General features: G+C 50.9%; 2 protein-coding genes across 2 annotated transcripts; one reads left to right on the top strand and one right to left on the bottom strand.

Moving 5' to 3' along the window:
* Nucleotides 1-4,861: 4,861 nt before the first annotated feature.
* On the bottom strand, nucleotides 4,862-8,700 carry LOC139684071 (olfactory receptor 14A16-like). Its single transcript, XM_071579673.1, has 3 exons — nucleotides 7,787-8,700; nucleotides 6,379-6,449; nucleotides 4,862-4,872 (listed from the first exon to the last, which is right to left on the bottom strand). Exons 1-3 carry the CDS (start codon nucleotides 8,698-8,700, stop codon nucleotides 4,862-4,864), a joined length of 996 nt encoding a protein of 331 aa, XP_071435774.1.
* A 15,219-nt stretch (nucleotides 8,701-23,919) lies between these two features.
* On the top strand, nucleotides 23,920-24,885 carry LOC139684028 (olfactory receptor 14A16-like). Its single transcript, XM_071579638.1, has one exon. It carries the CDS (start codon nucleotides 23,920-23,922, stop codon nucleotides 24,883-24,885), a length of 966 nt encoding a protein of 321 aa, XP_071435739.1.
* Nucleotides 24,886-25,401: the final 516 nt, after the last annotated feature.

Below are 25,401 nucleotides of genomic sequence, written 5' to 3'. Positions count from 1 at the left end.
ACACCTTTCGTTGCACTCAGGGGGCTCTGCAGACCCCAATGTCACCAGGAAGGCACTGAGGGGCTCTGGGAGATTTCAGGGCATCCCAGGCTGAGGTACTCCGGGTGCCACATGGATCTCAGGATTTAATTCCTGTCTTTTCTCCAGGTCCCTTAAGACAGATGGGGGAAGGACAATGTCTCTCTCATGTCCCAGTGGACACTGGGGCTGATGTTTTGGGCTCTGCCTTTCAGGATTGGAACTGCTGATGACACCCATGTCCTGTCCCTCTCCAGTGGTATGAGGAGATCACCATCCCTGGAAGACACTTCTGACCCCTTGGCAGCCCTGGGAATCACCCAGGAATGATCAATAAACCCCTTCAGCAAAGCAATGCTCTGAGTCTTTCTGTGTGTTTGTTCCCCTGTCCATGTGTGTTCCCGTGTCCATGTGCATGTCCCCATGTCCATGTGGGTTCCCATATCTCTGACCCCTCCCCTCTCCAGCCTCTGCACACCCAGTGCCTCTCTACCCACACTCCAATAATCAGCAGAGCACCCAGGGGGCTCCTGGGGATCTCTGCACAGGAAATCCCCTTCACACCCTCCATGTGGCCTGGAAGGGTGAGGAGCACAGGGTCATTCCCTCAGGAATCTGGGTTTTGGGAAGACTTTATGGAACAGGTTCTGGCCAGGGCTTCATGAGCTCCATCCCTTAGGAGCACAGGGGAAATGGAGGCACAGGAAGCCTGGAATCCCAGTGTCCTCTTCCAAGATCTGGGATGGAAAGGACAGGGTAGAAAGGGAGGGAGATGATGTAAAATACTCTCAGATACCACTACAGGTTTGGGGGTGAGGAGATCAAGAGCTACCCTGTACACAAGGACGTGGGGATGCTTGTGGATAAAAAGCAGGATGTGACCCAGCAATGTGAGCTCAGAGACTGGAACCCCCCTGCGTCCTGAGCTCATCCCACAGCATGGGCAGCAGGTGAGGGTGAGTTCTGCCCCTCTGCTCTGCTCAGCTGACATCTCACCTGCAGTGCTGCTTCCAGCTCTGGGCACCTCTCAGTGTCTGTAATGCACCTGCTCTGAATGGGAATCACTTTTGGTGATTTCCCTGCCAGCCCCTGCATCTCATGTAGCTCCAGGGGGTCCTCATCACATGGAAGAGATGGACCTGTTGGAGCAGTTCCAGGGGAGGCCAGCAAGATGATCAGAGGCCTGGAGCACCTCTCTGGTGGAGACAGGCTGTGAGAGTTTGAGTTGTTGAGCCTCTTCATCCTCTATTTCCAAGGTCTCCTCTCCCCTTAGAAATGAGCCCACAGGATCCTTCGTTTCCCTTTTGCTATTAATATATTTGAAGAAACTTTCCTTGTTGTGCTTGACATCTTTGGCCACATTTAATTCCAGATGGGCACTGGCCTTCCTTGTCTCCTTTCTACATATCCTGACCACCTCTCTGCATTCATTCCAAGTACCCTGAGCCCACTTCCAACTCCTGGGTATTCCTTGCTTCCACCTGAACAAGGCTGGCTGCTTGTGCTTGATGCAGCTGTTCCCTCTTAAGCCTCCTTTGGCTCTGAGGGACTTTCTCCAATATTTCCTTGTTGGCTTCTACTATCCCAGAAGTGCCTGTCCCATCTCTGTCAGACATCAGGTGTGCCCCAGTGTGGCTGGTCCATGCCAGTGTCAGCACAAAGGGCCCTCACAGGTAACCCCTGTCCTTTAACTTTTTCCTATTATGCCACAGTTTTCCAGGGACAAGCCTGATATTGTGCCCTCCTGCCTGATATCAAGTTTAAAGGCCTGTAATAGTGCAGAGCCTCATAGTCCCAAAGGGACTTCAGGGCACTGCAGAAACTCATGGAAAAAAAGGGAGCCTTGGACACTGAGGAACCTCATGGAATCCTGGGGCCATTGTCACAATGCAGAGCCTAACGGAGCCAAAGGAACCCTGGGACACAATGGAACCTCATGGAATCAAGGGGCCATTGTGACATTGCAGGGCCTTATGGAAGCAAAGGAAGCCTGGGACACTGTGGGATTTCATGGCATCAGTGGGGTCACTGTGACACTGAGGACCCCCATGGAATCAAGGGGCCATTTGTGACACTGCAGGGCCTCATGGAACCAGAGGAGCCATGGAATACTGTGGAACCTCATGGAATCAAAGAGCCATTGTCACAGTTTAGACCTTTGTGGAATGAGGGCCCCACTGAGAAACTAGAAGAGACTCATGGATCTAAAAAACCTTGAGACAATGCAGAAACTCATGGAACCTGTACTGGCTCTGCCTGAGCTGGAGTTCATTCCCCACAGCAGCCCTCCCAGTGCTGTGCTTTGCAATGGGATCTGCAAAGGTGTTGAGAGCAGAGCAGTGTTCTGGCTGCTGCTGAGCAGGGCTGGCACAGCATCAGCACTGCAACATTTCTCCCCCTGCAATGAAGGGCAAGATCCTGGGAGGGGTTGCAACCAGGCCAGCAGAGCCAGACTGACCAAAGGGATATTCCAGACCCTGTGACATCAGTTTAGATATAAAAGCTGAGGAAAGGAAGAGGAAGGGGAGGGTATTCATTCTTTACAATATTTGCCTGCTGAGCAACCAGTAGATGTGTTATGGCCCTGCTTCCTTGGAAGTGGCCAGACATTGCTCACTAAGGGGAAGTGGGGAATAAACCTTCTTATTTTCTTCTTCGCTTGTGGAGTGTGCAAACTTTGCCTTTTATTTTAGTGAACTGCTTATCCAATCCCACAAGTCATTCTCTACCTTATTCTCTCTCCCCTGCCTGGCTGGGAAGGGCAGTGATAGAGCAGCTTGATGAGTCCGTGGTGTTCAGCCAAAGTCAACCCACCACAATCTTTTTGGTGCCTCAGTGTGAGGCGAGACAAAGACACATTTATACACACACACACACACATATATATATGTGCATATATGTACATATATAGAAACATATATATTGGAGGCTACAGTAATAATAGTTACCAAGTAGCAAAGCTCCTGTGTGGGACACACAATTTTGAGTTTGTCAGCTGTGCTGCTCATCTCTTCCTTGTGCTGAGTTTGGGAACACACCAATACAAACAAGGGCTCTGTGCTTTGCCCTCACACTGATGGCCTTGTCCTGCTGGGGGAGCATCTTCTGGGGATGATGGAGGAATAGACCTTCCTCTCCCTGAAGGTGAAATCTGCCTGAGAGTGATAGGAATGGTTTTATCATTAAAGGCTCCCACGGTCCTCGCCCATCCTTGTTTCAGGTGTTTAATACTGTTACTAATACTCTTGGCACACCATGGAGTTCTTGGAATCTCATGTTATCCTGCTGCAACCAAAAACAAAATTTAGGTAATGAAATGTGGCCTGAGGTGAGCAGTTCCTGGGGAGCAGGTTGTGTGGGAGGATTTGGGCAGGTTCCTCGGGCAATTGACACTTCCTGTCACCTGGGACTTCACACCTGAACAGGTAATCAACCCTGACAAACTGATGTATCACCTGATGGAAGCTGCCTTGCCTACCCCAGGGAAACCCAGCAGCTTCTCACCCTGTGCTGGGGCCTGGCCTGGGCCTCTGGAGCCCCAGTTCAGCACTCTCAGAGGACTGTGGGAGAGGCAGGGACCAAATTGCATGGGAGGACACTATGGCTGAGACAGGGACTCAAACCACAACTACAGTAATTGCCCCAGTAGTGAGAAGGAAAAAATGGTGAAGGTGAGCTACAGGTCCATGTCATCAGTTAGTAAGGGAGGAAGCAGAAGCAGAAGAAGGAGAAGGAGAAAGATTAGGAGAAGGAGAAGAAGAAGGAGAAGGAGAAAGATTAGGAGAAGGAGAAGAAGAAGGAGGAGAAGAAGAAGGAGAAGGAGAAAGATTAGGAGAAGGAGAAGAAGAAGGAGGAGAAGAAGAAGGAGAAGGAGAAGGAGAATGATTAGGAGAAGAAGGAGGAGAAGGAGAAGGAGAATGATTAGGAGAAGGAGAAGAAGAAGGAGGAGAAGAAGAAGGAGAAGGAAAAGAAGAAGGAGAAGGAGAAGGGAGATCAAGAAGCCAGTCCATTAACATTTGAAAGGACTTGGATAAATCAAAGAGAAAACCAAAGTTACTCAGTCCAGGAACTCATAAGAACTTTGAGACTTGTGAAAAGTTTCCAGTTGCCAGCCAGGTGAATGGATTCCTACCTTACTGCTTTGATGCTGGGATAGCGAGGCTGATAGTGAGCAGTTGGAAGGTCATGAAGCCCAACAGCTGGGATCCCTTGCTAGAGATTAGAAAATTGAAAGAATTGGAAAAGGAAGAGAAATTTGGGTTGCAGTCTCTAGAGACAGTTCTTCTCAAGTGTGAGGGCCAGAGATCCCTTTAAAGGATATTTTGTGAACTCCCCAAGAAAGTGGAGCAATGCAGATGAAGGTATCCAGCACTTGATAGAATTAGCAGTGCTGGAAATCATCTATAGTGACCTAAAAGGTAATAATGCCTTAAAGACTCAGAGGATGTTCCTTGCACAATGGCCATGTGGAGGAAAGTGGTTCAAAGAGCCCCTGCATCATATTCCAGCAGCCTGGCAGCATTGTATTCCCCCCAGATGGATACACCAGCTGTAGAGGTGGCATCCTCCTGGATCAGAAATGTGGGAGAAACTCTGGCCATTCCTCATCCCCACAGGCCAGCACCCCAGCTCTCAGGGGCACCCCAGGAGATCATTTCCCTCCTGGCCCAGCCAGAGGGAAAAGGAGCCCCAAGCACAGGCCACGTGGTGAACTCTGGTTCTTTTTGTGTAACTGGGGGAGACATGAGGAAGTGGGAAGGTGAACCCACCTTTGAGCTGGGAGCCCATGGAGGTGAAGTGAGAGGGAAGAAACTTGTGAGAAGGGGTCACCCAAGAAGGATGTTCATGTAGTTGCTGCAGAGGCACAAGAAGACAATCAGGGATCTCCCAGATGTAAAAGGACTGAAACCACCTCTGTTGATCCTGGTGAGGGGACTGCTGGTCTGGCATCACAGAGGTCAGACAGGGAATCCTCTGGGGAGAAACAGGAATAGCGGGTCCCTGCCTTTGGCCAGGAGGAGGAAAGGGATGACCAGGCACACTGGACTGTGTGGATTCAATGGCCTGGCACAGAGGTGTAAAGCTTTAGTAGACACTGGTGCACAGTGCACACTGATGGCATCAAGGCACAGGAGTGCAGAACCCTCTGGATGTGTGGAGTGGCAGGATGATGTGAGAAGTGTTCTGTATTAAAGGCTGAGCTGAGTTAGCACGGGAGAAGTGGGAAAAGCCTCACATTGAGACTGGCCCAGACTGGCCTTGTTTTCTGGACACCTGCTCAAGGTGCTCCAGGACACTCATCACAGACCAGCCCCTCCAAATGACCATTCCCAGCACCTCTCAGAGGTGGTTTGTTCATTCACAGAGGGACATCAAGTGACTGGGCCAGAATGCAAGAGATCCCAAGTCTTTGTCCCCTTGGGCACAGCATCATCTGTGCCACCAAGGGCTGTGAGCAGACCTGTTGTGCTGAGGCTCTGGGGCCTCGTGGCCTCCTGGCACAGCCCCAGGAAGGCTGGGCACTCTCACCCCCTTGTCCTTCCCTCAGCATCACCCCCCATGCCAGTGCCCCCAGCAGAGCTCTGAGCAAGGCGTGAGGGACAGGATGTGCCTTCCCTGGGGCTGGGGGTCAGGGCTGGGCCTTTCTGCTGCCTCCAGCCAAGCCAGGCTTTGCTCAGCACCTGAGCTGCTACTCAGAGCCTTTGCCTCCCTGCAATGGTGGCCTCCAAGGATCTGCTGGGACCAGTCCCTGGGGAGGCTGTCAGGGCTCCAAGGGATGACAGGTTTTTCCAAGTGCTTTGTGTTTTGTTTTTGACTTGGAGTCTGTCAGGGGTTTGTGCAATCATGGCCCCCAGTGATCTGCTTTATTTAGTCCCTTGAGAAGCTTTGTCAGTATTGGCACTGAGAAGGGCTCTTTATTGCTTCAAGATCCTTCATGGTTTTCAAGGTATTTTAGGTTTTTCTTTCCACACTGAGACTGTGAGATGTTTGTGCAATCGTGGCCTCCAATGATCTCCTCAGGGTCACAGGAAGGTGGGAGGGAGCAGGGCCAGGACAGCTGAGCCCAACTGGCCCAAGGGATGTTCCCTTTGATGGAGGGCCGTGCTCAGGGTGTTAATGGGGGGTTGGTCAGGAAGGGCTGAGCTCTGCCTGGGCTGGGCTGGGCATTGGGCACTGAGGGGTGAGCAGTGGAGCAATGGTGTTGTGCACCACGTGTTCCTCTTGTGGGGTTTATTTGTTATAGTTCCATCTTTTATTGCCAGTACTGTTAACATGGGTAGTAGTAGTGTGTTCACTGAGGGTAACATGGAACACTCAGCAGATCATTTTCCCTGTGCCTGCTGTAGCCCCTGCAGTTACAGGGTTCTGCTTCTTGGCTCACACCCATAGTTAGAGTATTATCTCTGGGTGACATGACCCTGGACAGGCCTGTGCTCACTGGGCTCCATTTATTGCTGATCCCTGGCACACACTGTCCCTGCAGGTCCCCTGTGTTCTCCTGGCAGCTCCCAAGTTGGTTCAGTTAAACATTCACCTGCAACCAGCTCTGTCACATTCTCTATAGCCACAGAAACATTAATCACAGACCATTCTCCACCTGCTTGGGCACTGCCCACACACATGTAGAACCTGAAGCTGATGTCAGTCCCTTGAAGGCCAGACTGGGACCCTGATCTCAGCACAATGAGCCCCTGGAGAACAAGCAAAACAAGGAACCTCTATAGAGTCTATCCCTTGGCATGTTCTTGTGAGTGACTTTGCAAAAAGCCCCAAGACTTCATGTCTTGGGCTAAGGAGAACCCCTTTCCTGATGGAGCTGCTGTTGTGGAGCCCAGCTGTGTCCCAGCAGTGCCCATGGCCTGTCCCTGCCTGTGATCCCAGGATGAACATGCAGCAGGTCTGTGTCCCAGCTGGCAGAGGACCAAGGCCTGAGTCCAACACAGGGGCTCTGCAGGAGAGTGTCCAAGTGCAAAGAGACCAGTTCAGAAAAGGCCCAGTGCTGGTGCTCCCTGTCAGTGCTGGTGCTCCCTGTCAGTGCTGGTGTTTCCTCTCAGTGCTGGTGCTCCCTGGCAGTGCTGGTGCTCCCTGTCAGTGCTGGTGTTTCCTGTCAGTGCTGGTGCTCCCTGTCAGTGCTGGTGCTCCCTGTCAGTGCTGGTGTTTCCTCTCAGTGCTGGTGCTCCCTGGCAGTGCTGGTGTTTCCCGTCAGTGCTGGTGCTCCCTGTCAGTGCTGGTGCTCCCTGTCAGTGCTGGTGCTCCCTGTCAGTGCTGGTGTTTCCTGTCAGTGCTGGTGTTTCCTGTCAGTGCTGGTGCTCCCTGTCAGTGCTGGTGTTTCCTGTCAGTGCTGGTGCTCCCTGGCAGTGCTGGTGTTTCCTGTCAGTGCTGGTGTTTCCTGTCAGTGCTGGTGCTCCCTGTCAGTGCTGCTGTGCTGGGACTCTTCTCTGCACAGCTGAAACTGCCAAGTAGCTCCCTGAAAGCCTCAAAGGAAAAATGCCAGAGGAGCAAGGGTACTGCAAGAGAGTTTATTTTGTTTAAATATAGAGATGGCACAATTACTTCATTAGAGATTTAACGAGTCAAATTAATGAAATAGACATGGAATTAGATGAGTACATTAGTAAAATAATTTATTTCATTGAGGACAACATTCTGGCAAAAGGAACCCATGGGCCACCAAGAAAAACCTGGGAATGCAAGAGGACCCTTTCATGAGTTTTACTACGAACACTATACAGAAGAAAACCAGAAGGTTATTGCTGCTGCAAAGCATCCAGTCATCATTTTCCTCAGGGCATCCTTGAGCTCCTGGTTCCTCAGACTGTAGATGAGGGGGTTCAGTGTTGGAGGCACCACTGAGTACAGAACTGACAGGGCCAGATCCAGGGATGGGGAAGAGATGGAGAGAGGCTTCATGTAGGCAAAAAATGATGTGCTGACAAACAGGGAGACCACAGCCAGGTGAGGAAGGCAAGTGGAAAAGGCTTTGTGCTGTCCCTGCTTTGAGGGGATCCTCAGCACAGCCCTGAAGATCTGCACATAGGAGAAAACAATGAAAATGAAACAACCAAAAACTAAACAGACACTAACTACAATAAGCCCAAGTTCCCTGAGGTAGGAGTGTGAGCAGGAGAGCTTGAGGATGTGGGGGATTTCACAGAAGAACTGACTCAGGGCATTGCCCTGGCACAGGGGCAGGGAAAATGTATTGACTGTGTGCAGGAAACCATAAAGAAAGCCACTGGCCCAGGCAGCTGCTGCCATGTGGGCACAAGCTCTGCTGCCCAGGAGGGTCCCGTAGTGCAGGGGTTTGCAGATGGCAACGTAGCGGTCGTAGCACATGATGGTGAGGAGGGAAAACTCTGTCACAAGGAAGAAGAGAAGCAAGAAGACCTGGGCAACACATCCTGCATAGGAGATGTCCCTGGTGTCCCAGAGGGAGTTGTGCATGGCTTTGGGGACAGTGGTGCAGATGGAGCCCAGGTTTGTGAGGGACAGGTTGAGCAGGAAGAAGTGCATGGGGGTGTGCAGGTGGTGGTCAGAGGCTACGGCGCTGATGATGAGGCCGTTGCCCAGGAGGGCAGCCAGGGAGATGCCCAGGAAGAGCCACAAGTGCAGGAGCTGCAGCTGCCGTGTGTCTGCCAATGGCAGGAGGAGGAAGTGACTGATGGAGCTGCTGTTGGACATTTGCTGTCTATGAATGTGGAGCACTGTCCAAGGAGGAAAACAACAGTGTCAAGTATGGGCAGATGTCTTTGAGAAAAATCAAACCCACTACCCAATAGCCCTCTCCCTCCTGCACACACCCACCACTCTTTCAGGAAACTGATTCAGCTCCATGCCTGGAGCCCTGCTTGGTGCTCACTACATTTTCCATGAGGAGCAGACCCTTTGCCCACTGTCTGTGAGGACTCAGCCCTGCTCTGCTCCGGTGGGTCATGGGCATGGTGGGGGCAGGGCCTGTCCTGGTGTTCAGCTGTGTCAGATGAAACTGCTCCTAATGCAAAAGTGCTTGTCACCTGCTGCACTCCCAGTTTCTGAGAAGAACTGGAATTCCAGAAGGCAGTGTCAGAGTTTTGGGTGTTTTGTTTCTGACTTCCCTCATCAACCCTATGTCACAACCCCTCAGCATTTCTGCTCCTTTCATGGAGAGCAAAGCTGGTCCTGCCAGGCAGGAGGATTGTCTGTGGCTTAGTGCAGAGTAGGGGGAGCTGCTCTGTCCTTCTGTCTTGTTCCAGCTGCCCTGGACACCTTCCTCAGAGAAAGACTGGTTAGACTCCCATTTCTCTCTGAAATGCCAACAGACATACGATCAGATGGATCCATCACAGACCACTAAATGTCTCAGCCTGGCTCAAGGTCCCAAGGACCCATGTGGCTCATCTCAGCAACCCAACAGCATTTCCTCAGCACAGCATCTGCCCCACTGCACTGGGGCTTTCAGCCTGCATAATTGGGATATGAGGATAATTTGCATTCTTGAGGGCAGCTGCCAACTTGGAGGGACACCTCAGAAGAGAGGCAAGTGTCCTAACAATGGAGTTTTATTCAGGGAAAAACACCTCGTTCTCAAGGCACACAGACTTCACTGCCCAGACAAGGACAGGTCAGAGGAAAATTGGAATGTCTCATTCCCATGGACTGACCTGCCTGGGATGAATGACAGGATGAGTGTTTGACTCTGTAGCTTGAACTCCCATCCCCAGTGAGCCTGACTGAGAGAAGGAGGAAACAACCTCAGTAACACAGGCAAGGTGAGAAACAAGAAAATCCAAAGTGAGGATCCAGATGGGACAGGCCAGGGTAGAGCTCACTGGGCACTCAGGGCAGCATCACCCTGAGCCAGCTTTGCCACCCCCCAAACAACAGTGCCAGGTAGTTGTTCTCAGCCCCTGTGCAGCAGCTCAGAGTTGCCTCTGGAACTCAAACCGCCAGGTATGTGACTTGAGAGCTTGATAGAAATCCTTCCTTTGACCTTCTCCTTGAAGTATCCCCTGGAAAATATTCTGAGGTGCTCAGGTTCTGTGAGGAGCCCTGACCCATGAAACTCTGACTTGACAGCAGAAGAAATCTGCCCTGCCCTGCCCTGCCCTGTCAGGATTTGCTGTTTCCACCCACAACCTCTCCCCCAGCACTGAGGGAGCTCCCCAGGCCAGCTGAGAGCTGCCCGTGGCAGGTGGCAGAGCTCCTGCCCTGGCACAGCACGCTGGGCTGCAGGACCCTGCTCTGCAGGACACTTTGAGGCAGCCTGGGTGGCACAGCCTGGATTCAAACCCTGCAGCCATCCCTGGGAGAAGGGAACCCTGCTGGGATGTCCCTGGGATGGTGCTTTGCAGCACATCCTCATCTTCAGCAACAGAGACACTGTGATATCCCACATAAGAGACCCCCCAGGCTGTGGGATGTGCAGCGTTGGGAGATCTTTCCACAAAGTGCACATACATTGCCCTTCATGCACTTACCATGTGAAAGCCTGGAAAGGTTCCTCTTCCAGTGGATCCTCCTCTCAACTTTCCTCACACCCCAGGCTGTGTGTAACCTCTCTCAGCTTTGTTTTTCTCCCCTCGGTGGCTGCAGGCAGTGCCCTGAGCCCTGCTGGGCTGTGCACAGGACCTGCTCATCATCAGACCTGTCTCTTTGAAGCTTCTCTTGGTTGCTGCTCTTGGTTGAAGCTTCTCTTGTTTTTCCTTCTGTGCCAGGAGCCCAGCTCAGCTCAGCAGCACAGCAACAGCCCAAGGGATTTAATGACCCTTGGGGGGGTTTCGTGCTGGGTGCCTGAACTTTAGTCCCTGAAGAAGTTTCCAGAAACCTCTTGAGAAACCAAAGTTAGATTCAAAATTCAAAGTTTCTTTACTGTTAATGTGTCCCAGTGAGGGACACAAAGGAGAAAACACCTTTGAGGTCCAGATAGTGCAGAAACCTGAAGGCAGTGATGACAGGTGGGGACAAGCAAGGCAAAGGTGACTCTGATGTTGAGTAAATATGGATGGGTGTCATTATTCCAAAGGGTCAAGTCATGGCCCCCAGCCCCTGGGAAGGAAAATCCTTTTCCACCCTCCTTGCTCACGGCTCTTCCTGGGGCACTGGAAAGTGGGGATGTGAAATGCCAAGGCCAGGAGGATGGGGTGGCACCTCCCACGCTGCTGAGCAGGAATAAGGAGACAATGAGGCACCAGGGCTGCAAGGCTCACTTGTCTCCTCATGCCATCAGGGGCACACACAGCAGCCATGGCCAAAGGCCTGCACAAGTTGGCTCTGTCAGGGCCTTTCAGCTTCTGCTCATCCCTGTCTCCTCTCCAGCCCAGACTGTCCTACAGTGTCCATGCCCTGCCCCTTTCCCTGCAGGCTGTTGTCATCCCCCTGACTGCCCCACCTGGCTGGCACCTTCCTGCACTGACATCTCTCCCTCCTCCCTGGCTCTTCCATAAAGCCTTGGGCTGATCCAGGCTCCTTCTGGGGGATGTGTTTCACCACAGCTCTGACCTTAGAAAGAAATTCCTTTCTCCCTGTTTCCAGTCTGGACCTCTCTCACTGCCCTTGGTGACATTATTTCTTTCTCATTCTATTTCCAAATACAAAGCCAAAAAAAGCTGAAACCAGCACTGTGTCACTGCTGAACCTCATGCAATGAAGGGTCCATTTTGACACTACGGGGCCTCGTGGGATGAAAAGAATCTTAAGGCATCATGGAAACTCATGGAATGAAGGGACCATTGCTACACTGTGGAAGGCCATGGAACCAAAGGAGTCTGGGGACTCTGTAGAACCTCATGGGGTCACAGAAAATATGGAAGGTTTAAACAAAGCTTATTAGAGAAGGCATCTTCTTAGAGCTGTGAGGTGCAGAAAGGACCCCCTTGCTTTCTGAACTGCTCCTCAGAGAGGAGCCTGCGTGTGACAGGATACAATGTGAACCTCAGGTTTACTCTGTGGTTCCAATTTAAGGAATTATAGAGGTTTGATTGAATCACTTTCTCCTGCAGGTTTTAATGATGACACATCAGATACGTGAAATCAATTGTTTATTGTGACAAATGAACAGACAAAACAAGAGACAAGTGAACAGATGAAAGATCTTAATCAGAATTATTTACTGCACTGGGAAAGTTAAAAACATACCAGTAGAGCATATTATAGCATAAAATAGTGCAGTTCACTGTATCAAAGCAATGATTTTAAAGCAGTTGTATCAGAGCCAGAAAAAAGAAATAATCATTAAGCAGAAATTGATGTAACTCACCACAAAACTAAAGAGGGCAGATCTCTCTCCTTCCCTTAACCCCTGGGCAGTGACCATGAAGAGCCGCCTCTGTGCCACAGGAGAAGCTCCACACACTTCAAGGCAGTCTGTGGAAGGGTCTGCCATATGGACCTTGGACTGGGCTTTTCTAGTTACACAGTGAGGGATTGCTAGTCATGTATTTCCAGGCCAGTGAGCAGCTTATCTGTCAGCTCCTGTTTCACAAAGCAGATGAGTATTTGAAGTTTGGTGTTGTCAATGGTTGTGTCAGACACAGGAGCACAGGGTCACAGGTGCCATGAAACTAATTTTTCATGTAATACACTCAAAAGAAAACAAAATAAAATGGAGGAGAAAAAATAGGAAGGGAAGATCTTTCAAATTAGGCGTGTTTATTTCCACAGTTTGCTCTTCTCAGGTCCTCTCTTAGGGGAGCTGAGAACAGCACTGGTGGGCAGAGCAGCTCTTCTCTCTGCATTAAGGGACCATCTCTTTGCCTCTCAGAATTCACGAGACTTGACCTGCAGTGCAATATAAATATTGAGGCCTTCAAACACCAACAACCACTGCTGACTCTGGTGGGTCCAAGTGGGAGAGCAAATGCAAAGAATTCCACAGGGCTGAGGTACCTCCAGGCTCTGGCAGTGGCAGCAGGATCCCAGGGAGACACTTCACCTGCTGCAATGAACTGTCTGTGTGTGCAAGGGAAGGACTTGTGTCTCTGAATAGCCCTGTGTGTCAGCAGGGCATGTGCCCAGGTCATGTGTGGGCACCAGATTAAACCCCAGCACATGCTGGATGTGACTTCTGAAACAACCTCCACTATCCCAGTGAGATTTCTCCTAACTGCCCCTTCTGGTTGACTGCAAATGCCCCTGTCAGCTACATGCCCCTGCCCTGCCTTCTGGCCTGTCCCTTTCTCTGCCCAGCAGGAAAGCAGCCCTGGCTGGGCAGCATTTCCCCTGTGCAGGCAGAAAGGGCTCTGCAGGCAGGAGTGGCTTTGCCCTCCAGCAGATGACATTCCTGCCCTTTCCCAGAGCACAGAGCACAGCTGGGCAGTGGGATGCAGCCAGAGGCACACACACCTGCCTGGGTCACCCCTCTGAGCTGCCTGCACAGCTTCAATGAGCACCAAACAGAAACAAACACTCTCAGTCACAGGGGTCCAAGCAGGGGACAGGGGACAGGAGGACATAAACTTTCCATGGAAAGGGGACTAGGACAACCAGATATTGCCAATGAAGTTTTCCCTAGCTGGAATGGGGAATTTTCCCAACCTTCAGAAAAACATCTTCCTCCTTCTCTCATGACCTGCCCCATACTGGTTTTGGGAGCAGCCTTAGCATGGGGCTGCTGTTGGCTCAGGGAATATGTGTCACCTACAGTCATCATCTCCTTCTTTCCCAGATACATTTTGTGCCTCTAACAAACTGGACCACTTTTTGCGAGATTTTGTTCCCCCCAGTGCCTGAAATCTCCTATTGTGGCACAATGACATTCATGCTCTTTGTTTTCATAAGCTACTTTTTAGATCAGTTTTCCCCTTCTTGTTCATGCTGTTGATTAACACAGGAGGAAAATGAGAGAGAGTCAGTTCTCCCTTTTTAGGCCTCGAACATTCCTTGCTGGAATCACATTTTAAGTTGAAAAGTATTATGATTACTGGACTTCTGAAACATTCCAGTAATTACTATCTTGGATTGTGGACAGGGAGGAGATTGGCAGATGACTAAAGCCAGTAGATGAGTCTACAAACAGCACTGCTGAGTGAGGCCCTTTGGGGTTTCCTGGGCTGCAGGAGCTGTACCAGCACCTCCCTCTCATTGGACACCTCCCTGAGCATCCAAGATCCCAAGTTTGAGATATCCAGACAACCATCTGTGGAGTGATGAGCTGATAAGGCCTGATGGGTTGAGGGAGATGCCTCAGGCCCCTCTGGGGGGTGCTCCCCGCAGAAGACAAAACAAGGCAAACTGATAAGATTAACAAAGGATGGAGTGTTAAGAAATAACTTGGCCTTCCTTTGAGATATCTTCTATGACTGCTCAAGGGCCCACCCCACCTGTCCTGGGTTTGATCCACAGCTTCCTCAGTAACCAGCAGTAACTAAGGAAGTGGATATTACATAAGTATTCCACAGGTGTTTTCCAGGTAACAGAGGAGGAGGGGAGATAGAAGGAGGTTTAGTCTTGCTTCTTCCAGCAAAGCTTGGAGGAGCAGGAGGAACCTGGAGGGTCCCTTGTTTCAGTTGGTTTCCTAGCCCAGGACATGGTGAGATTGTATCATTGCCTGTTCTCCTCCTTTCTTAAAGCTTTTGATTGTATTTGTCTGTTTCCTTTGCTTTGGTTTGGTTTTGTCCCTCCTTATTCCTTGTTACCCGTTCAGTCTTCCCTTTTCACCTGGGGGAGGGCCCCCAAATAGTGTGTACAAATTGCATACATGGTTGTAGATGTTAGAAAATATAATTTCTGTTTTAATGCAGTTCAGTTTCTTTTGAGTTCTTGCTTTTCTTTTCATTTTTTTCCCTTTGCTGGGAAGACTTTGGGAGAAGGGCAGTCCAGGGTTGGTAAAAGAACAAGGCTAAACCCAGACACCCCCTCAGGCATCTGCATCACCACCAACACCCCCAACAGATTGACTATCAGTCACACAATCACCTGGTGAAGAAAAAAAAGATATAAAAAGAAGGGCAGTTTAACTGCAACTGGGGGAGAGAAATTTTCCACCTCTGGGAGGGCAACCTAAGAGCTACCCTGTCTTCCTGATTCCATCAACATTGCAGGGGTAAGCAACTGAATTCTTACTTTATTTTCTTATACCTTATTAATTATAATTTGCTATAGCTCACTGGGTGTATGTGTGTTAATGGGAAGGGGCTCTATTTTCCCTGTTGCTTTTCTTTTGGGTTATTGAGTGTGTTTAGTGGTGGTGTTGAACTGTTGTGTTTCTGTTTAGTAATCTTCTGTTAAGTTTGCTATGGGAGTGGGACAGTGCTGGGGTGGCCCTTGAAATGTGTGTTGTGCCGGTGTCTTTGGGGGGTATTTTGTACAATCCTGAAGCTGAATGTTGTCACCGACTAAGTAACCCATATAGTCTTTGTCACGTACCTGTATTAATAAATGTTATTTCGGGAGCTATCACGAGAAAGGTTCTTTTCTTTTGTTGCTATTAAGTGTTGCCTCAATAGCAGGGGATAGAAGTCCTTCCAACCTGTGTGCTGGCCGTGTGCTTAGGCAGTGTTGCTTTCATAAGGCTCTCATGTTTCTGGAGGCACTTATTGCTAACAATTCTCTCCCTGGCTGAAGTGTGGCTTCATATCAGAGGTCAGAACCCCTTTCAACCTGTGGGGTGTCCGTTAAGTCAACAGACAGTGTTGGGGACATAAGGATTTGATTGTCTGGAACTGCTTACAGCTAATAACTTTTAATTAATACTTTTAATTAAAACTAGAAATCTTTGCATTTCTGTCTCCCTCCTCCCTTTCACATGACACTTGGGTTCATCTCCCCCCACACACACCCTGTGCTTGCTGAAGTCTCCTCTGTACAATGGCAGTGTGGCCTTGTGAGCTGCTCATTTGGTGTCCCCTTGGAGGGACAAACAACCTGTCCAGGGTGGGTGAGAGGCCAGTGCTGGGAATGGTGTTTGCAGGGGCTGAGATGTGACAGCTGCCCTGGGGCCCCTTGCCCAGGGTGTCCAGCAAAGACACAGCCCAGACCCTGCTCTGCTGGTCCTTCAGGTGTGTCCCTGATGCCTGGCTGTGGAAGGGACACTGCTGTGCCCCCTCCTGCTCTCCCACACTTTGGCTGGTCACTGGGTTTTTCTGCAACAGGGCAGTTTCCTGAGCTTGTTCTTGACAACCATGAGAAGACACCAGTTCCTTACAGCCCCAGGGCTTGTTGCCTCCTCACCCACCCCACAGAGCTCTGGAGGTGTCCTACTGCTCTTCTGCACTCCCCATTCCACACCCCTCACTCTCTCCCTGGAGAGCCATGAGCATCTTGTGAGGGAACAGAGCCCCATTCCCAGGGGATGGGTGGCAGGGCTTGGCTGTCCTGCTTGGCAAAGCTCATCCAGGGCTTTCACAGCCACACTCCAGCGTCCATTTTCCACCTGTACCAGTGACTCTGAGTTGCTGCTTCCCCAGGCCCCAGGGAGGGTCTCCTTGTCTGCTCATTCCCTCAGGGTCTCTTCTCAGGGCTGGCCTGAGTGGGGCTTGCTGACATCCTCAGGAACCTGGAGGTTTGCTGATGAATTTTACTTTTCTAAAGGCTGGCTCAGCCTTCAGATCTTCAGTTCAGGAATTCAGTGCCAGAGGGCTCATTAACATGCAAAACACTCCAACAAGAAAAGCCTCTGGGAATAATTTACCATTAAGTCTTCAACTTTTTGTGCTTAATTACACAGATTTCAGAAGTGTATTCAAAGGGAGTTTCTTGAAGTGACAGGAAAAATTAAGAAAGATATATTTTCTTCCTTTTTACTTTTTTCTCTGTTTACACACTGGTAGTAGCAATCTCTAATTGATATTGTTCCCAAGCACCAGGGTGTGGGGGTGAGTGTAAGTGCATCCCTTAAGGAAAGCTGTTTGGAGTTCTACCTGAAAGAGAACAGAGCTCCCTGGAGTATGTGTGGTGGCTTGTGACCAATGAGAGGCTGTGGTGTATGCAAGGTGAATTGGTTAACCAATTATGTGATAGCTTGTTAGATGTGAGAATGCATAAAAGGTGTGGTTATTACTGCCTGACAGTGAGTCAGATCTAGATCTACCAGGATGTGAGGTGATGTCATAGGAACTAATAGGAACTAACTGCTTCTACTATGAGCTATGAGAACTGTCTGTTAATCTACCTTGAATAAGATCCCTAAGTTGTGAGCCTTCTGATCAAGCCTTCTGATGACTGCTGTGCCTGAGCTCTTCTGACCATCAGTCCACAGCCCAGCTCGGTATAAGGGGCTCCCCCTATACCAGGGATGGTCTCCTTGTCTGCTCATTCCCTCCGTGGCCTCTTTGCAGTGATGGCATCCTAACCAGACAAGCCCCTGAGAACAATTTACTTTTAAATTTTCAAGTCTTCTGTGGTCAATTAAACAGATCTCAGAAGCATATTCAAAGTGAATATCTTATATTAAAATAAAAAAGAGAAAAAAAATCTTTCGTGTCCTGTTTATTTTTTCCTATTTATACATTAATATCAACAATCCTCAATTGATATTGATCCCAAGCACCTCCTAATGCAGTCTAAATAGATACAAAAATCAAGATCCTTTATGTCTGACAGTCAATCAGACTTTATCCCTACTCCCCACCCCACCATTTCCCTCATCAAATGCCCGGGACTCAAAGCAGCCTTGTGCAAATCTGAGCTTCCTCCACTAAAGGCTGGACCTGCAGGTTTCAGCTCTTTGGCACCAACTTCCACCTGCTTTACTGGAGAAAGAGCTGCAAAAGACAAAGAAGGACAGCTCAGTAAAAAACACAACTCATTGCTCTGCTCTGTATAAAGTCCACATTGACTCCACTGAAGTCCACTTCCTGCAGCAGGTGGTCTTAGACCAAAGGAAAGCACGTTCTGGGTCAAGCCCAGATCCCCAGGACCCCCCAAACACTCCCTGCCCCAGATTCTGTCCATATTTGCTCTTTGCACACAGTGAGTCACACACTGAGGTCACAAGATCCCTTGGACCATAGAGGGAGGAAAAGAGAGAAAGTGAACAAAATGGTCTATTGTGCAGAGTTAATATGCACTTATCCCAAATATTCTGGAGTTACAGGATCCTTATCAAACATCCTCTGCAGTATCTGTTTACTGGGTAAAAATCTGCCTGGATGGACCGGCCCAGGGAGTGGTTGGGAATGGAGTTACATCCAGGGGTGTTCCCAGGGTTCAGTCCTGGGGTCAGTTCAGTTAAACATCTTTATCAGTGATCTGGACAAAGGCATTGAGTGCACCCTCAGTCAGTTCACAGATGACACCAGAGTGGGTGGGATTGCTGATCTGCTGGAGGGCAGGAAGACTCTGCAAAGGAGCCTGGACAGGCTGGATGGATGGGCCCAGGCCAGTAGGATGAAATTCAACAAGGTCAAGTGCTTAGTTCTGTACTGGGGTCACAACCACCCCAAATCCCTGCATGTCCTGCAACTGATCCCCACAGCCTGTCCTGTGTCCTTAACCTATCATTTCCGAGGACAAGGGAGCCCTGTCCTCTGGGCATGGAATGAGGTCCAAGTGCCACTGGAGTGGGAATCACAACTCATCAGGGTTGTGATCTTTGGGAGGTCAGGAATCCATGAGACTTAGAGCCAAAGAAATTTGCTCTTCATTGTGAAGACACAAAAATTAAACATGATACAATTTCTAAACACCACAGCAGTTTCCTCAGCTTTCCTCAGCCTCAGCAACCTGGATGACCCACGTCCTTGCTGTGCTGGTCACACAGCCCAGGGTGCTCCTGGCCTCCCTTGCTGCCAGGGCACACGGCTGCCTCCTGCCCAGCTCCTGCCCACCCACAGCTGCCTTACAGGGCTGCTCCCAGCCAGGCAGCTCCCAGCCTGTGCCATGGCCAGGGGAGGCCCCTGCAGGGGCACACACTGCCATTTGTCCTCTGGCATTGCAGGAGGTTCCTGCCAAGATGGGCTCTCCTCCTCCCTCAAGCTTTCCCTGAGCACAGAGGCCTGAGAGACCTTTCCAGTAAAGACTCAGGCAGAGAAGCCACGGAGTCTCTCAGCACCACAGCAGTGTCTGCTGGAATTAAATCCCCCTCCCCATCTGTCCTGGGTTGAGCTGGTAAAACACCAGCCGTCCAGGACAGAGTCAAAGGGTTCCGCCTTCCCCCAGCCAGCCAAGGGAAAGAAAGAAGAGGGAGAGGAAGAAAAAAACCCCCTCAAACCCAGGTTTATGCTGAAACTAACTACATGTATTTATATGGAAAAGAGAAAAGTAAGAGAAAACTACAATATAACACACACTTACACAAGTTACGTATAACAAGAAATAACTTCTCACTCCCCAGTTAATACAAAGCCCATTACTCCAGATTTATAAGCTCTCTAAAAGACACCCTGCCAGAAAGAGAAAGGATAACAACAAAATATTTCCACTTCCCTGAACTCAAACAAAATACAAGCAGCAGCAGCCGGAGCAGGGCCTGGCATAGTAGAGGAGCTGCCAGACGTCCTCCTCTTAGTGCAGCCGTGATGGAACTGACCTAACACCTCCCACTGCTGTACACATATCTTAAGTTTGTGTCATCTGGTATGAAATACTTCCTTGGATATCCAGTCAGGTGAGAGCTGTCTCCCAATCCACATAGATTCTCTGAGCCTGCCAATTAGAGGCCTGGCTAAAACCACTCCACATGGCTACACACCTTGGAGAGGGACCAGAGATCTCCAAGGAAGGAATGTGGGGACCTCAAGCAATGACCTGTATACAGATGCTGAGAAACAAGGGCCCAGTGATGTGGAGATGGAGGACAGTAGAGGAGAACCACAGGAGTGCTTGAAGGGTGGGTTCAGAGATGGGGGAGCTTTTTTTTAGTAGCAGAAACAACAGGACAGAAAATAATGCCACCAAGGGCACCTGGGGAGAAACAAACTAAACATGGGGAGAAAGGCGTTTCTCTCCAAAAGCAGTGCTGTGGTGCAACACAGCCCCCAGAAAAAGTCTGGATCAGCCCAAGGCTTTGTATTCCAAGGAAGAGGCAGGGAGGAGGTAGAGATGGCAGTGCAGGAAGGTGCCAGCGACCTGGGGCAGCCGGGGGATGAACGACAGTCTGCAGGGAAAGGGGCAGGGCTTGGACACTGTAGGACAGCCTGGGCTGGAGAGGAGACAGGGATGTGCAGAAGCTGAAAGGCCCTGCCAGAGCCAACTTGTGCAGGACTTTGGCCATGGCTGCTGTGTGTGCCACTGATGGCATGAGGAGACAAGTGAGCCTTGCAGCCCCAGACCCTCATTAACCAAAGAATAATAGATTCGATTGGGTTGGAAAGGACCTCCGAGATCATCAGGTCGAACCCTTGGTCCAACTCCAGTCCCTTTACCAGATCATGGCACTCAGTGCCATGTCCAATCTCACTTGAAAAATCTCCAGGGATGGTGAATCCACCACCTCTCAGGGGAGCCCATTCCAATGCCTGAGCACTCTCTCTATAAAGATTTTTTCTGATCTCCAAGTTAAATTTGCCCTGACAGAGCTTGAGCCCATCGTGCCCCCTTGTCCTACTGCTGAGTGCCTGGGAGAAGAAACCAACCCCCACCTGGCCAGAACTTCCCTTCTGATAGTTCCAGACAGTGCTGAGGTCACCTCTGAGCCTCCTCTTCTCCAGGCTAAACAACCTGAGCTCCCTCAGCCTCTCCCCACAGCACTTGTGCTCCAGTCCCTTCTCCAGCCTTGTTGCTCTTCTGTACACCCACTCCAGCCCCTCAAGAGCTTTCCTGAACTGAGGGGCCCAGAACTGAACACAACACTCAAGGTGTGGTATCACCAATGCAGAGTACAGGGGAAGGGTCACTGCCCTGGTCCTGCTGGTCACGCTATTTTTGATACAGGACAGGATCCCATTGGCCTTCTTGGCCCCCTGGGCACACTGTTGGCTCCTGTTGAGCTTCCTGTCAATTAGTACCCCCAGGTCCCTCTGCCTGGCTGCTCTCCAGCCACTCTGTGCCCAGCCTGGAGCGCTGCAGGGGGTTGTTGTGGCCAAAGGGCAGGACCCGGCACTTGGCCTTGTTGAACTTCATCCCATTGGAATCCGCCCATCTCTCAAGTCTATCCAGATCCCTCTGCAGAGCCCTCCTGCCTTCCAGCAGGTCGACACTCCCTCCCAACTTGGGGTCATCAGCAAATTTGCTGATGATGGTCTCAATCCCCTCATCTAAATCATCAATAAAGATGTTAAACAGGACTGGACCCAACACTGACCCCTGGGGAACACCACTGGTGACCGGCCACCAGCTGGATGAGTCCTTGTCCCTGTTCAGCAGCCTGGGAGATGCCTCCCCATCATCCTGCCCCTGGCATTTCACATCTCCACATCCCCACATCCCAGTGCCCCACAAAGAGCCCTGAGGAATGAGGGAGGAACAGGATCTGCCTTCCCAGGGGTTGGGTGACATGGCTGTGATATTTCCTTTACAAGGTCAAGGCTTAGACCTCTCGATTAGTTAAACACATCTGGGTTTATTCACCATCAGAGCCAACTTTACTTTGCTTGTCCCACCTTCCATCACTACCTCCAGTTTTCTGCTCTAACTGAATGCTGGGGATATTTTCTCCATTGTGTCCCTCAGTGGGACCCATTAAATCTACAAGAAACTTTGCAGTTCAAAGAAGACTTTCTATTCTTGAGAGGTTTTCTCAAGTTCCACTCAGGGCCTGGTGTTCAGGGATTAAGCACGAAATTCCCCCCAGGGGCTGTTGCTGTGCTGCTGAGCTGGGCCGGGCTCCTGGCACACAGGGAGCTCCTGGCAAGCGGGCAGTGCTACAGAGAGACAGCTCTGCCCAGGAGCAGCTCCTGTGCACAGCCCAGCAGGGCTCAGGGCACTGCCTGCAGACACCCAGGGCAGAGGAGAGAAGTAAGACACAGATGAGAGGCTTTGTGGAGTGTCAGAATGCTGAGAGTTCACTGATGGAATCACCTGAACAGTCCTTAACACAGTAAGTCTCTGGGTTCAGGGCGATACAGGAGTGTGCTGGAGGGCTCTCCCAGAGCTCACACATGTTGCTGCAGCTCACATTTGGCAGGATGGCTCTCAGGGTTCCTTTTTGTGGAGGAGGACATGCTCCAGAGCAAGGACAACCTGTGGCATCATCAGAGAGAGACACAGCATGAAATCTTTCTTCTGGGGATGGCACAAGGGTGGAAAGGTGGGTGCTTAGCCAGGGGTGCCCAGGGCTTCTCTGTCCGAGCAGGGTCCCTTCATTCAGGGGACTGAGTGTCAGGGCAGGGGCTCTGCTGCTGCCAGGGGCACTCTCAGCCTTCCTGGGGATCTCCCAGGCTGCTCCAGGGATAAGATCTGGGTGAAGGTGTGACACCTGTCAGGGCAGGGTCCTTCTGCAGGTGAATGGGTGCAGTGGGGTCAGAGCTGCTCACAGCTCCAGATCACCCAAGGTTACTTTAATAAAGACATCAAGGCAGCATTAACCTGAAGGGAGAGTCTGTGCTTTGAGTTTTCCACTCTTCGTGGTCTGGGGGGGAGATGGAGATGGCAATTTATTTTTCTTCTCATATGAAGGCACTGAGATTCCATTTCTCATGAATTTCTGAGCTTCTTCCAAACCCCAGCACAGCCAGAACTGCCTCTGGGCATTGCCCTGTGCTGGGAGGGCTCTACAGGGCAGAGCTGAGCACCCAGGGCTGGGATGGGCTTTGGGAGCACTGCCAGGGCACAGCCCTGGGCACAGGGAAGCAGCTGCTGGCAGGGACATCTCCAGGCAGCAGAGCCCTGGGCAGGGAGTGAGAGGGAGTTGCTGCTGAAATGCCGTGGCAGGGCAGTTAGGGCAGCTCTGGCCATCTCCTACTCTGCTGATTTTTTCCCAGAAGAAGCCCCTGATCTCCTCCAATAGTCAGGAGAGCCTCTACCTCAAAGGCCATGGGGTCAGGGGCCTTGACACACAGAGCCCTGATGAGGGGAAACTCCCTTTGCCCATCTGCTTGTCCCTGTGGGGTCTCCAGAGGAGTGGGGCACAATTTCCCCATTTCTCCTCCTCTTCATGCTGCCTTTGTTTCCAACTCAGGTGGGAGCTCCAGGTAATGGGTCTACAGGACTCTCCACTGAGGATGTAACACCTCTGGGACATTCAGCTCTTTCCCTGGATGATCCTGCTGTGCTGCAGGCTGACTTCCTGAAGGGCACAGCTGTGCCATTGCAGCTCTGTGTTCCCCACAGCCCCTCAGCACCGAGGCCATGGCAGTGGGGCTGCAAGGTGTGTGCAGGCAGCTGCAATGAGCCCTGTGTGCCCCTGGCTGGGAGGGGAGAGCTGAGATCTGCCTTGGGTAGGATGAGACAGGATGAGGAGTTTGGAGATGTGCACTTGCAAACTGAAGTCACCAGCTCTCAGCAGTGTGCAGCTTCTCCTCATGAGAACACTTGAGTGCCTTTGCCCTGCAGGTCAAAGAGGTGACAGCCTTGGGCAGCTGAGAGCAGGGCTGATGGACACACTGTCTGCCCCACACTGCAGGAATGGACGATCCCTTTGATTCACAGGACCTGCCAGGTTTCTCTTAGACATGAGTATAAATGCAAAGGATTTGTGCCTTAAAAACTCCACTCCCTGTGGTGGAGCAACTGGAAGGAAAAAAACAACTATGAGTGCACAGCTGTGCTGTGCAGTCGTTTGAACTGTGAGTGACAAGGCTGAGAAGCTGTTTAGTGCCATGAATGAGTTTAAAAAAACATCACTCCCAGTTCCTATTTATTTATCTGCTGTTGTAGAGTACAACTGATTCCTGCAGAAAATCAGCAGAGCTCGTTAATCCTTAGAGCTTTCTGAGCCAGGCCTCTCCAGAAGTTCTAAAATGACCACCCAAAGAATTCTTCAGAGTGAGAAGAGGTGATTTAAAGGGTTTACATGAGGACAGGCATAGTTTGTTTTTTCAGAGACTTCTACAGTAGCTACTTACTGCTTTTTCTGCTTGGACAGGTGCCAATACCCAGAGACAGCAAATGTCCAACAGCAGCTCCATCAGCCACTTCCTCCTCCTGCCATTGGCAGACACGCGGCAGCTGCAGCTCCTGCACTTCTGGCTCTTCCTGGGCATCTCCCTGGCTGCCCTCCTTGGCAACGGCCTCATCATCAGCACCATAGCCTGTAACCACCACCTGCACACCCCCATGCACTTCTTCCTGCTCAACCTGTCCCTCACAGACCTGGGCTCCATCTGCACCACTGTCCCCAAAGCCATGCACAACTCCCTCTGGGGCACCAGGACCATCTCCTATGCAGGATGTGTTGCCCAGGTCTTCTTGCTTATTTTGTTCCTTGTGACAGAGTATTCCCTCCTCACCATCATGTGCTACGACCGCTACGTTGCCATCTGCAAACCCCTGCACTACGGGACCCTCCTGGGCAGCAGAGCTTGTGCCCACATGGCAGCAGCTGCCTGGGCCACTGTGTTTCTCTATGGTCTGCTGCACACAGTCAATACATTCTCCCTGCCCCTGTGCCAGGGCAATGCCCTGGGCCAGTTCTTCTGTGAAATCCCCCAGATCCTCAAGCTCTCCTGCTCAAACTCCTACCTCAGGGAACTCGGGCTCATTGTGGTTAGTGGTTTTCTATTTCTGGGATGCTTCATTTTCATAGTTTTCTCCTATGTGCAGATCTTCAGGGCTGTGCTGAGGATCCCCTCTGAGCAGGGAAGGCACAAAGCCTTTTCCATGTGCCTCCCTCACCTGGTTGTGGTCTCCCTCTTTCTCACCACTGTCTTATTTGCCTACCTGAAGCCTCTTTCTGTCTCCTCCCCATCCCTGGACCTGGTGGTGTCAGTTCTGTACTCAGTGGTACCTCCAACATTGAACCCTCTCATCTACAGCTTGAGGAACCAGGAGCTCAAGGATGCTCTGAGGAAAATGATGACTGGATGCTTTGCAGCAGCCAGAGACTCCCTGCTTTGCTTTGCCAATGGCTCATAGTGTATGTCATGAGAGGCCAAGGCTGTTCTCATTTATAATTTTACTTTTTTTCCTCCTCCTGATTTTATGTTATTAAAAAAATGTCACTATTCATTCTTTTCCATTATTTATCCTCTCCATCGTGTGTGACCAAGCCCAAGGACTGGCCTGGGCATCCCATCAGAGGGTCTGTTCCCCACCCTGGATGCTCCTGCCCTGGGCTGGGGCTGCACAGGGGGCTGTGGGATCAGCTGAGGGGCAGTGGGGCAAAAAGAGGCCACAGAGCCACTGCCAGGGGGTGACAGCAAGGCCAGGCACAGACAAGGAATTCCTGGGCATGGCCTGAGCTGTGCACGTGGGACTGTGGGAAAGGCAAAGCTCCCCTGGAGTTGGTGGCTGCAGGAAAAGTCAGGAGCCAAAAGAGCCTCAGTGGCTGTACTGGAGACCAAGGCTGAAGGAGGGAAATGCTGGGCTGCTGTGGGATGGGGAGGGGGATTTAATTCCAGCAGACACTGCTGTGGTGCTGAGGGACTCCAT

This window comes from Pithys albifrons, chromosome 31, assembly GCF_047495875.1.
Source record: "Pithys albifrons albifrons isolate INPA30051 chromosome 31, PitAlb_v1, whole genome shotgun sequence".
NCBI lineage: Eukaryota > Metazoa > Chordata > Aves > Passeriformes > Thamnophilidae > Pithys > Pithys albifrons.
Note: the sequence above shows the minus strand (reverse complement) of the source record. Positions and strands in the feature narration are given on the sequence as shown.

Coding starts and splice junctions, on each gene's coding strand:
- LOC139684071 (XM_071579673.1), bottom strand. CDS start 8,700: ATGTCCAACAGCAGCTCCATCAGTCACTTCCTCCTCCTGCCATTGGCA. Junction 6,450..7,786: donor CTGAGGAAAATGATGACTGG/ATGCTTTGCAGC, acceptor CCCAGTGAGCAC/AGGCCTGTCCAGGGTCATGT.
- LOC139684028 (XM_071579638.1), top strand. CDS start 23,920: ATGTCCAACAGCAGCTCCATCAGCCACTTCCTCCTCCTGCCATTGGCA.